This window comes from Ammodytes marinus (genome assembly GCF_949987685.1).
Source record: "Ammodytes marinus genome assembly, chromosome: 11".
Lineage (NCBI taxonomy): Eukaryota > Metazoa > Chordata > Actinopteri > Uranoscopiformes > Ammodytidae > Ammodytes > Ammodytes marinus.
The window spans coordinates 10,364,983-10,378,484 of record NC_137215.1 but is presented as its reverse complement, the minus strand read 5'-3'; the positions used below and the strand labels follow the sequence as shown (position 1 = coordinate 10,378,484).

The window sequence follows — 13,502 nt, the reverse complement described above, 5'->3', positions numbered from 1 at the left end:
TGTGTGTGTCCGTGTGCTTAAGATGGCATGAGGCAAGCGGGCAGGCGGAGGGTATGTGAGTGCAGAGGTACTGTCAGGATCTGAGTGATGAAAACGTGTTCTTTCAACCTACAGCTTAACAATGATCCCTGACCTTGTTTAGTCCTCCTTTCTCTCATTCTCTCTCTCTCTCCCCCTCTCTCTCTTTCACTCACAATGACGGCAATTTGATCTGATTACATCTGAGGTAAGAAGTAGAGATGTAATGTGAAATAAATAATAACACGGACAAACAAAAATACAATGAAAGAAAGAGATCCCTGAAGCAACAGGCACTAAACAAATAGAATAACAGAGTGAGAGGGCAGGAGCGACAAAAAGAGAAAAGAAGAAGAGGTGAAGGAGGGGATGTTTAAAAGCCAGAGAGGGAGTAGGAGGAGGAGAGCAGTAATTATCTTCTCTGTCTGCCACTGATGAAACACAGCCCATTGTGTTGCCATTGTTTCACTGCTGCTGCTTCATCGGCGCGTTTGTTTATCTGGGTTATTAACAAGGTCAGCTCCCCGGTCCTCAGTCTGCTGAACTCATTGTTCAGTCACACTGAATGTGCCCTGCACTTGAGTACAAGAGAAACATGTGGCACATGTCTCTCTCTCTCTCTCTCGCTCTATCTCACTCTTTTTTTTTGTAGTTTTTAATGTCACACACTGCATGCACAACTTTCTGCAACGAGTGTGTCCAATATTTGCCTGCATCGAACATAAACAGGCGTGTATTCATACCATATTGTGAAACTTTTTTTTTCTTCTTTCTTACTATGCTTTTGGATTCAAAATTGGACTGTAAGCAAATTTAAAATTGGGAAGCTGTGGGAGACCGTGTCCAAATAAGTTGGTTAGGATATTTTGCCAGAGCTATTTCTATGGACTCTCTTGAAGTTAGGAGATGTGTACACCACTAGGTTAGAGCAGCCTACAGACCAATATATTCCACAATTATTTGCTTCCTGAGAAAATTAATCACTGCAATGCTGCATGAATTATAAACTGTACATCAAACAGATTATTTCCTTAAATATCTACATCCACGGGTCATAGGCTTACTCTTTCTTTATAGTCGAGTTTAAGCACAGCGCCCTGGAATAACTGAATAACTTGCCTGTAGAAAGAAAGGTGAAATTAATCAAATAAAAACGGATTTGGCAAGACTGTATCAGGGTGTAAAGTTAAAAGGTGGAATAGACGGTGTGTTAATCCAAAACACTTTTTTCCAAAATGTAGCAAATATCTACCCGGCCGAGCACGTCAAATAACACCCTGGTTAGTTCAAATATCAACAGGCGTTCTCTAGAAGCCATATACTCCATCATCCGTGCTACTGATAAGACAACTAGATATTGGCCTTAAAACTAGAAAGAGATTATAGTTATTGGCTTTTGACATCAAAATTACTTTTGGCAGTTCCTTTCAGCTTCAAACTAAAAAAAAATACTCTCAGATGCCAAGAGCTACTCCAGTGCTCTGCTGTAGTGGCATTTCAAATGTCATGGAAGAAGAAAATCATCAGAAAAAGGGCAGGGGAAAGAAAAAACTATGAAGACGCCACACCAGTTTATGAATGCGTGCGTGTCTGTGTGCATATTAAAGGAGAAAAAACAGTGATAAGAGAGTTAAGCTTGATGAAGTTGCAAAAAAATATGTATATCCACCAAATAATAATATGTGTGTAAAGATGGAAAAGATTGGAATGAGAATACAGAAAGCAACACTGAAATCCATTAAGATGGTGTGACCAAAACACAAGAGGTAAATGTGGACTGGAGCATTGTATGAGGAACACTGCTTGCTTGCTGAAGGTCCTATGTCTGTCGGTGTGCACAACGAGAGCTTTGATACCATCTAAAGTAAGAAAACACAAAAAGAAACATCCCTCCTTCTTTGTTTACTCTGTTGTTGTAACCTTGTCATAAACCCACAGAAAAAAACAGTTTACCTTTTAGAGCAATTGTATGCTCTGAAAAGCAAAATGTCACGGATATATTGTGTCTGTGCCCACAGCGCTGCAGCACGCAGTGTAAGACATAGTCCCAAGTGACACAGTAATGTCGATTAAAGGAAGAGAATATGGAGGATGGCGGGAAACAAATAGACTGAATACAGCGTTGAAACACTAAACTAAATCTTTCTGTGTTTTGAGTAGTGTGTTGTTGTTCAGCAGGTAGTATGGGTCACAGGTATATGTTCCCACCGTAGAGATGACTCCCATCGAGCACAGCTGGCCCCGGCTTTGATGGTTGCCATAGCAACAGTTGAGCCATATGCTCTTGTGGTAAGCAGGGACCAATTGTAGTTAGTGGGCTTGCTTGTTTTGTCCTTTACTTTTTTCCCCTTTGTAGTCGATGTGTATAACATTAAAATATATTTTTGACCAGCACCTTTTCACTGTGTGGCCAGGCCTCGTTTCTATCATTCATTATTACAATAAAACTGATAACACAAAACCTCCTCTGTACCTTTTTTTTCATATTATATTATTTTCTGGATGTAATCTCTTTATGTCTTATTCTTAGTGTGTGAGTTTGTGTGTCACCCTTTTAGCTGAGAGCAGGTCAATTAAGGGGAGTGTTTACTAGGCACCTTGCCTGTGGCACTCCTGCTATTGAATCAATGCCTTGCTGCCACGCAGCATGCTATTATGGTTTGATACTGGACATATTGAACCAGAATCTATCCATCTTCCACCTTTCTCTCTCTCCGTATCTCTGCCTACTTCCTAGAATTCCCCATGAATCTCTCTCTCTCTTTCTCTCTCTCTCTTTCACTCGCTCACTTCTCCTCCCACCCTCCAGACTGTACATGTTCCTGTCTCCGTCACTCAAACATGAACACCAGCCCCTGTTCAGTGTGAGATGTGGGTATTAAGAGTGTGAGACAGATTGAGGAGCCCACTGACAATCTAATAAAGTCTACCTCATGGAGAAGACATAGTGTAGTCATCCAACAATTCAGACAAGGCTGGCCAGAGCGAGAGAGGTGGCAGATAAATGGGAAAATGGCCGACCGAATTAAGTGGTGGAGTGACTCAACATACTGCACACACATTAACTTAGTCACCAGTGTATCCAAATGTAAATGAATATGATCAATATTCTTGATATCATTTTAGAAGAAAGGTGAACATAGGTTGAAAGAGAGTCTGTGGGGTGCTGTAATAGGTGCTGTGGATGTTTGGACTCACAGCATGACTGGGTGGTCTCCAGTATGTCTGGGTGGCCTTGTCGTATTGATGCTGCATCCGTTTGTCCGCCTGTCTGTCGCCCAGTCGTAGTGAAGAGGGAGCCCTCTGGTGTTGGCACTGACACCTGAACTGCCGTCCTTGAGAAGGCTGGAGGGGGTATAAATTAATGAAGCTTAGTACTGAATTACAATTTCTACTTCTACACTAACCTCCTTCTTTATCAGTTCAGTTTAAAAGCGTGTTACTCTGCATGAAATATCACAATATACGTACCCTACTTCGGACCAGAAGGAAACATCATATTATTATATATTATTATTATTTTTATTAGAAATGACATGCCTGGGGGCAGTGGTGTAGTGGTTAAAGCGTAGCCCCCATGAGGCTCAGTCCTCGCAGCAGACCTGGTTCGAATCTGACTCGTGGTGAGTACTCTGCATGTCATTCCCCTCTCTGCACCATTTCATCTCTGTCTCTCTGCACCATAAATGAAGCATTGAAAATGCCAAAAAAAAAATCATATTAAAAATATTAAAATATTAAAAAAATAACATGCCTTGATGGTCAAATTAAGGGGCACTTTACAAGGTGAAAACGTGACAGTTTTCCCGTTTTTGGTTTAAAAAAACCCGTTCAGACACAATTTATCTGACATATTCACTCGTACACATGTTTTCAGAGGAAACGGGACGAAATCGCTGTAGTAGCAGTGTAGCAGCCATGCCAAGCCAATAGTCAGCGGTGACACAGCCTATTAGATAGCTCTTCTGGTACAATTTGATGCATAAAACCTTATTGTAACCGAAAAGTAATGCCATTAATGTTCATAAAGCGTTTGGTGTAAGCTTGGGGTTACAAGTATTGTAAATGACAAGCTTTCTGTCCTCTTATTTCACCGCACTGAACTCGTGAAAACAGAAGACATGCTGATAGTGAAGGGGCTTTGTGAGCGGATACTTTCCTGTTAGGCGTACTTCAAAATAAAAGTCGACTCACGTTTGTCCAGTGAAATGCTATTAATATTTAGCCAGTGAAATGCTTTTACTGTGAAGCCGTAGCCTTAATGCTCCTTTTGTTGAACAGTAACTTAACCGCTGCGCGCTGAACTATGGATAGTGTTTTTTAATGTAGAGAGAGCCGTGTCCCTGGCATATAGAAGCTACACACGTTTATTTGGCTATTTGGGTATTTTGACAGCAAACGTTATAGACTACGCATACGTGAAGTGGAGCCGTGACGTCAGCGTTACCAGGGGAAATGGTTTCGGTGTTTACTAGAAACCAAAACCGTTGTGTTTTCCAATCCTCCCTGGGAGGTGATCTCAAAAACCTGCGGTTTCATGCCTGCGTTTGCTGTTTTCATGTAAATGATATAGTGCAACCGCGAGAATATTTTCGCGTATGCACCGTTTCGTGTTGTTGTGTAAAGTGCCCCTAAGAGAAATCAAGCCAGGGCCATACTGGACGCGGAAACGCCTCGAATCGCCCCACAGCACTCTGAAAATCATTTGGTTGCCCACACAGGGGAGCACATTTCTCAAGGCCAGTCGGCTCCGAATGCGCTGGTCTTAGCATGTGTTGGAAACAACCTTGTGAATTTACGATGTTATCTGTGCTTGGGGCGAAGTATGAATTTATGAGCCTTTTCTTTGAAACTATTAACTTAATCCGACATTGGAACAGAACACCAGAGCAACTCATGATGTGCATTAAACATTATGTCATTAATGTTATTATGTCATAAATACCCTTTTGTGTTAGCCTGGAAATCCAGACCCTGATATCTCAACAGGCGCAGCAAATTTAATTTGCCAGCGCTTAGTGGCAGGTCTGGGAATGCCAGGCTACTTTTGTGTGTGAATTAAGAGCAACTTGTACTTGGCTGCAAAAGCTATACCAGCATCCAGAGAAAGCCATCCAGCCTTGGTGAAAAAACTTCTATAAAACTCAAACAAAGGGAGCGCATATTCATAAGCATCCTTCTTCAACAGCAGTGGAAGCAGCTTCCAGAACAGCATTCTGTCAAGTCAGACAGAGAAATCATTTTCTCTTACGTTGAAAGCTCCACTTTTCTCACTCCCATTATTTCATTTTCTCTCTTCTTTGCCACACACACACACACACACACACACACACACACACACACACACACACACACACACACACACACACACACACACACACACACACACACACACACACACACACACACACACACACACACACACACACACACACACACACACACACACACACACACACACACAATACTGCAGTAGTGCTACAGCTCCTCTGTTGTTTTTCATTACTCCATTATGTCCAATTCAGTCAAGGGTTTCTCCCCTTCTGTCTCACAGCAGCTTCTCTGTAACACTTCAACTCACTCTTTCCCAAATGCAATATTATCTCTCCACCTATTTCAATGGCAAGAAGTCTGTACTCACATATCCATATCATATGAATCAGAGGACTGGCATTCTTTACAGACTCTGAACAACTAAATCTCATAATATGTGGAGGATTTTTTTAAGACTCCTTTTTACCTGTTTTCGGGGGCGAGGGTGCAACAACATTGTGCTGTACTGACGAACCTGCTGTGGGTGGGTGCTAATTCTAATTGGAGAGATGGCATGCGGCAGCGAGGCAGGCAGACAGGCCTCGCTTTGACATTTTGGTATTTCTCGATACGGCTGGAATTTGAATAATGTCAGGCAAACATGCGGTTGTTTGGCTAACAAGGGAGCCCGGTCAAGACACTAATGAATGTTAGAGTGGAGACGGCTCCAGCTTAAAGCAAACAGAAGGGAGGTTATTGCTAGGCAGTTGTAACCGTGCAAGTACACCCGCTAGAGTGCATGTAGGGGGTCAGCAGCATAGCGAGCGGAAACTAAACTCCCACCTACGACGAAGGGTATGAAAGCTCGACGGAACACGAGAAAGCTTATTGGTAGATATGTACATAGTATACATATAGGTATACTATATATATATATATTTATCCCTTGCGTGTTGAAATCAATCCCTCTATGTGTTCAATATGGTACAAAGCACAGGGTTATTAAGTCCCTTTGTTATTTCATTCCTTCGTTTCACCCTTCCTGTTTTGAAGTTCTGATAGAACCTGGAACTGATGTAAACAAGTTATTATGGAAGGCAGTAGTGTGCCCAGACACGCTTAACCATCAAAAGATCTGTGCAGAGAATCGTTGTCAAGGGGGTGAACTACAATAAGACACAGGCTTGCAGCACACGAAAGCTACGTATATGAAACAAATGAGCAAACATGAGCACTGGGGCCACTATACCATGTTTGTACGTGCTCGAGGAACACACACGCCTAGAGGCTTCCAGACTGAAGATGAACATGTTTTGATATTCTACATGTCGCACTGACATTCACTGTGTTTGGGCCTTGATCATTTACTTTCTGTCAGTAATGAAGGTCACCATAGTTAAGAAGCCTGTGTTGAGACTCACAAGATATTCATGTTGAGTGTTTTAAAAAAGGTATACTAAATGTCCAGCCTCTTCATCTTGGCATGAGGAGGATGCTGTTATTTCTCCTACACTGGAGCTCCTTAATATCCTCAAAGCAGTCAATTATTTTCCAGCTAACATGACATCAGAATATCTCTTTGTTGTCTTGTTTAGTCCACATGCTTCACTTAATTCATCTTATATTGTCCGTCTGTTTATCCATATTGCTTTCCCCTGTCTTCTCTGTATAGACAATACTATTTGCATTTCCGTTCAACCAGAAAAATGGATCCCACATCTTGTGTCTACCGAAGGATTTCTAGCTTTCTTCTAGTTTATCTTTTTTTTTATCAGAGTCATTGGTCCTAGGATACAGGGTGTCATGTGTTGCCCTTTAAGGTAAACTTACGATTTTTAAAAGCCAATCCAGATATTGTGTTTGTCTAATTTCATTAGGACTCATATCTAAATATTGTATACATATTATTACCTCAGTACCTACCTAATAAAGAAATCAACTGTCTGGTGTAATTTTTTTCAGAGTTAAAGTCAAACAAATGATTTGCACATTGTACTGATAGCTCCCAGCAAATTAATTTATTTCTATCTAGCAGAGATCTTCCCCAGGCTTTGTGAAACATATTTGACAATTGTCAAATTTGCTAGGTGCTATATCAGTACAGTGTGCTGATCTTGTGTAAGTATTTTCCCTTCCGTTTGTTATTTTCATCCAGCACCTGTAAAATAGAAGCCCTTTTAGACAAGCGTGCCCTATACCTTGTCTAATCTCTGTCCCAGACAAACTGAATGGTTACACTGAAGCAATATTTCCTCCAAACATGACACACAGACCCCGTTTTAGACTTTACACTTGTGTCCGTTCTGTTCACACCGACCCACCATTTGTTCCCGCTGATGCTGCTGTTGTAGCTGTTGACACTGCATTGTGAGCTGAGCAATTGTCTTGTCTCGACTCCTAAGCTCCTCTCTCAGCACCTGCACTTCCTTAATCAGCTCTGCCAACTGAAAAACACACACACATACAGTATGCTGCCGGTTGTAGTTGACTGCCTCAGTTGGAGAATGGAGGAAAAAATAAACAAGACACCTATACAGCCTACTTTTTTTTTTCTTTTTTTTTTAATCAATGAGGTAAAGATTTTTACCTGTGATTCTGTGGTATTGTCTTCAATCACCTCAGGAACGTCAGCTGGACAGTCTGTATCCTCAAGCTGGAAATAACAACACACACACACACACACACACATACACACAGAGTACACAGTGAGCTGGATCAATGATAATCGCCCAGGACATGCCTTAAGAGCAAGATTTTGCTATGGTGGAATAAGTTTGCTCTTCAGCACATATACTGTGCTGACCCTGAACTGTCAACCACAGATGTTATAGACCCGAAGGCAGCGTTGCTGAGTACGTTCTTGAAGTTTCAATACATTTATTTCATCATGTACTAAATAAATCCTCACTGCTTAAAGAAGTGTAGCACTGGTGTATTTTCGTTCTAAAGCAGGGTCAGATTTCCTTTTGTGTATACACAGTATTACATTCTATAATTGTTCCAATTAATGTTTGATTGAGTACTTGGTGATTAAAATTACAAAAACGAAAATATATGTCACTCACAGCAGGTTATGAGAGCCTAAACATAGTCTTGAAATTGCATATTTTAAAAGGCCTTCAATTAACAATGACATGAGATGGAAACAAAGGAAAAGCTGTAACCAGCAAACGTTTGGAAATGTGTACTTATTATAAATGAATTCTTGTCAGTGTCAATTATAAATAGATACTTGTCATTCAATTTCGTTGTGTAAAATGTATCAAATTGTTGTTGATAAGTAAATCTGGTCTGGCAGGTTGATTAAGTATGAACTAAAATGTGTAAACAGAGTTGGATTGGATTTCTGACTATTTGTATAATGAAGAAAAGATCAATTGTGATTCATCGAGACTGGAGGCTCTTTTGAAAGTCGCTGCCTTGAGCTCAACATCAAACCATGAAAAACACAATCAAGAACAGAGTTACTAATGGGCCAACAAATATGTCCTCTCTAAGCGTTTGGCTATTTGCACTGTGCACAATGAAGGAAGGAGACATTTGGTTAAAGTGCAAATACAAAAGTCACCTTTTATGCTGCAGAGGTTTAACATGAGTCAAGGCATCCGAGAAAACGTCATTTTATGGAGTGTGTGTGCAGTAGGGATGTAACGATATGACATTTTGAGTATGATACGATACGATATTGCGATTGATATCACGATATGATATTAAGCGCGGAATTAATTTATACCCCCTTAAATGAAATGTTGTACCGCTGATTTAAATAAAACACACAAGAATATTTCAAATTTGTATATCTTATTATGGAGAGATTTCTGAGAGATTTAAACAACTTATCACCAAAACAAAGACACTGCGTCTCTACTGCTTTTTTAAAGAAGCATTACACCTATAATTTTAAAATCAAATAGGAATTTTAAATCTAAACTTAATTTAATTTAGGCACTTGTCTGTAACTGTAAAAGTATGCATAAAATAAAATTATTTAACAATAGTGTGATAATTTTCCCATGTCTTATTTGCTTATCAACTCTATTTTATGCAACACTATTTTTGCAAGCCATGCTTTTACCTTAATAGGCCTAAATTATGACAGGCACAATGAACTCAGTAAAATGTTAAATTATGATTTTTATTTGTTATTAATTAAAATTGCAGTCTCAAAATCAATCATTTTGCAGTGCACTCCTCTCCCTCCTCCCTTCCTCACACTTTCGCAACGTCACCTATGTTTGACAGTAGTGTCACCTAAGTTTGACCTAGGATTCCATAGTATTGCACAACATGCCGGTGTTAGGCCAAAAGCTGTGACCTGCCAGAACAGCTTTCGGCGCAACACCAGTATAGCTGAGTTGTGAAGTTGTGATGAACATATTAAGGATCTTTGGACTTATTTCCTTCATCTGCCTTTCACGGAAGGCTTTTTTTTCTGTATCTCATTTCCTTACGTTCACCTGGATTCATAATGATATAACTAATCTTTCTCTCTCTTCTTCTTTGCTGCTGCGTGACTCATTGTTGTGACGCTGCACACGCTGCTCTGCGTAGTGTAAACAACGGCCCACGTGAGACGTGACTGTTCAGTTTAAAGTTAGAAGGATGTTGTGTCAATGTGTTGTTGGTTGGTGTGACCCATACAGTGTTAGATTGAGTGCTACGTTTATGACAACGTTGCTCACCAGACTCTCAACAATAACGGAGCGCATTCACCATGCAATCTCGCCTCAATACCGTGACACGGTATTACAAGAAAAAACATACGATTGACATTCGTGGCCTTTTCGTATCACGAACGACCGTTTTGCGGTATATTGTTACATCCCTAGTGTGCAGTATGAAATGCTTGTGACTGTGATTTTCAGTAGTTTTCTAGATGGGTATGTGCATCTGTCTATACATCTTTCTTTGTTGGACCAGCTTTGCTCTATGAATGAAAGTTAAACTTTTAAAGAGGCTAAATACTTAATGCATACATACTTATAAGTGGAACCACGTTAACGATTAAATTTAGCTTCTATCAGTTTGATCATGTTGCTAAGGCTGTACACCTGATGACAGTATATTTCAGGCAAGCTTATGAAGTATATTCAAACTGACAATCTAGCAAAGTAATATAACGCTTTACTGAACAGAACAAACAACAGCTGAAATTAAGTCTAAAACCAAAGGGTGATGCGATACCATTAGAACAACTAACCATATGTTCTCTGTCACAAGCCTCTGCATTTGTATCTATTCAAAAACAATGCTGATGCAAATCTAGCCCGAACCTGTAGCAACGTTTTGAGCCTGAGCAGCTGGTTCTTGAGTGAGCTGCAGTCCTGAGTCATGTGTTCCAGAGTGAGGTCATTGAGCATGGCCGTGTAGCCATGCTGCCTGCCTTCAGAGGGGACGGGCCGTGACGGGTTCCTTGAAGCCTTGAGACCATCGTAGTGCTGGAAGACCTGGGCCCTGAAACAAGAGACAAATAACCAGAGTGTTAGGGAGAAACAGTCACTAGAGCCACGCAGAGAGTGATTTTGGCCTCTTTGTGTAATTTTTTTTATTTTTTACATTTCCTAACCGACCTGTTGTCATTGTGGAAGTGATCTGGTCCACTCCAGCGGTGGTGTCTGCGCCGCTGCCCCTGCCGACCGGCCCTCTCCGAGCTCTCAAAGTGGGACATCTTGTCAGGGTCTATATAGGAGGGAGAATTAATAAGCACAGTGAGCCAGAATAATGAGAGTCTAATACATGGTGCTGTTATCTGAGCTGATATTTAGAAAGACACTCTTTATGATATACTGTAGTATAGTTACAAAGAAAACTGTGCATCTGCTGTTGATAAATGGTATTTTCCAAAGGGTGGCATTTGCTTTTCTCACTTTTTTTCTGCTTCTTCTACCACCAGACGCATGAGCCTACACACACACACTCACACACACACACACACACACACACACACACACACACCATTGACTATGAGTCCATTTTTCAAACCTTTTGGTAATGAATACTACTAGATTCTAGACTCTAGAATCTAAAGTATCTGAAGAATATCTGCATTGCATATAAATCATGATGTGATCTACCATGTTCTACATTACTCTCAAGTGCCTCCACCATCAAATGCAAACAAACACACACACACACACACACACACACACACACACACACACACACACACACACACACACAGTGTGACGGTCCATTTCATTTCAAAGAGGCAAAAGGACACAGTATTTTGCAACACGCTCCGGCATATAGCTGTGAAATGAACCATGACAGCAACAAAATGGACAACTAACAGAGCCTGACCCCCGGCAAATCAAAAGGTCCCCTTGACTTTCTATCTCATTGGGATTGTGAGAGAAGGGTTAGAAGAAGAAAAAAGAGATAACAAGATGTTGGCAGATTGAAAGGCAAAATCTAACAAATGCAGCAGTGGTGGTGGTGGTTAAAATACTTTACCCTGAGTGTCACCACAGAGCACAGGAGCAGACAGCCTGTTTCATTCTGAACTTTTTACATTCCAGGGAACTCAAGAGCTCCCAATAACTCCTGTCCAGCTCCCAAATAATAAAGTCCTCAGAAAAACTAAAACTTTAAAACTAATATATTCCAACTTGGGGGAAAAAAACACATCCATTAAGGCAGAGCAACTCAAGACGGACAGCGGAGAGAAATGACTCTTTCTCTCTTTCTCTCTCCCTCTGTCTCTCAGTCAGCTGGTGAGCAGTTAAAGGGCCAGAGAGAGGGAAAGTCAGCCCGGCTCCCACCCTGACTCTGGGTCTGTCTTTGTTGACAGCCTTGTTTTTCTGGGAACTCCCTAGGAACTGGAACAGGGGACAGATGACTGTGGTGGTGGTGTCAGGAAAGCAGCTCATGTGACTTGTTTGTGTCCAAGCTGCAGTCGGAAGTCACCAGCTGAGACGGGGCAGCAAGGGACAAACAGCTCAGGCTCTAGTCAAGGGACATGACAAGTGAATGAAAATACCCCCCCCCCCCTTTTTTGTGTGTGTGACTCCTCTTTCCCCATTCCCCTCTTCCTGTTCCGTGGCAGACTCGGGGCGTCTTTGGGGAGGGAGGAAACACCCTTCCCTGTCCTGTGTCTGCAGGGCCTGCCCTGATGTGGGCTGGGTCTAATATCTGGGACACTCGGTCCTGTCTTGCTTTCACTCTGACACTCTAGCGCTCTAGCAATGACATAGAGCGCTATAAATATGGCCGCTACCCAAAAAGGAGTAGGAAGCCGCAATTCACATTCCTCTGTCTGGAGTGAACATCTATCTCTCTCTCGCTCTCTCTCTAAAACAACACAACCACTGTTTGCAGGCTAAAGAATGATTTCGGAGTTGTAAAGCTGCCTCGAGTTTATGAAAAGGTACGCCTAGTTAAGACTAATGCAGTTTAATAGAACAAGCTGCAATAAATTCAACCTTCGTGAAGGTGGTTATGTTGTTGATGCTGTTGTAGTGAGAGGCGTTGATTCAACTGTATGGTCATTTTGAAAGCTGCAGTTTGTATCAATAAGGGTAAGACTTAATATTAGAGACACAGAATTGTTTGGTGCTGTAATTTAACAGCACCACTATCCTCCAAAATGACCATAAACTTCAATCAACACCGAAACTGAACATTATAAAAGGCAGGATATATCGCAGGGCCATTGCATTGAGCTGTTATACAAAGTGTTGCTCGTAAACTGTGTGTTTTGTGTGTGCACATATAATAGTACGTGGCCTCTTCATACTCTGCTTGTTAGTGCGTACCAAGCCAGTCGTTGTCAGTGTCATTCCACATCACACCAGTGCATCAATTACATTACTTTAATGCTACTGTGATAGGGCTGGTGGATTCATGATTGACAAGGGACAATTCACTTCCTACATGTGTTTGATTTCATGACAGTTGAGGTCAGTGTTTCTCTGCCCTTCTTTCCCTCTCCCTACCTCCTCTCATTTATGTGACACACTATCTGATGAATCCATAATAATGTTGTCAACTCTGTTATTACGTGGTGACAATGTGTCCAGATTACCCTTAACACCTACAAATAACTCATCTTACTGATTGGTGGTTGATTACATTTACAAAGTGAAAATGAGTGAGTGAGAAAATTCCTGGGACTTCAAAAGATGTGATATCAAGATGTGGAATAGTGCGCTATTAAACTAATCATGCTAACGCCATCATACTTTAGTCAAGGCAATCAATGTAAACTATGTGGTTGGGCCAGTACCATGCGT

The 13,502-nt window shown here is 41.2% G+C and overlaps 1 protein-coding gene across 2 annotated transcripts in view; it reads right to left on the bottom strand.

Moving 5' to 3' along the window:
* Positions 1–13,502, bottom strand: part of ccser2a (coiled-coil serine-rich protein 2a) — a 48,589-nt gene that overhangs the window by 8,716 nt on the left and 26,371 nt on the right. For both annotated transcript variants that reach the window (XM_080037226.1, XM_080037227.1), the window contains exons 5-9: positions 10,842–10,950; positions 10,545–10,725; positions 7,859–7,924; positions 7,593–7,715; positions 3,217–3,363 (exon numbers count right to left, since the gene is read on the bottom strand). In XM_080037226.1, coding sequence (XP_079893352.1) covers positions 3,217–3,363; positions 7,593–7,715; positions 7,859–7,924; positions 10,545–10,725; positions 10,842–10,950 — 626 coding nt within the window. The remainder of the gene's footprint in view (positions 1–3,216; positions 3,364–7,592; positions 7,716–7,858; positions 7,925–10,544; positions 10,726–10,841; positions 10,951–13,502) is intronic.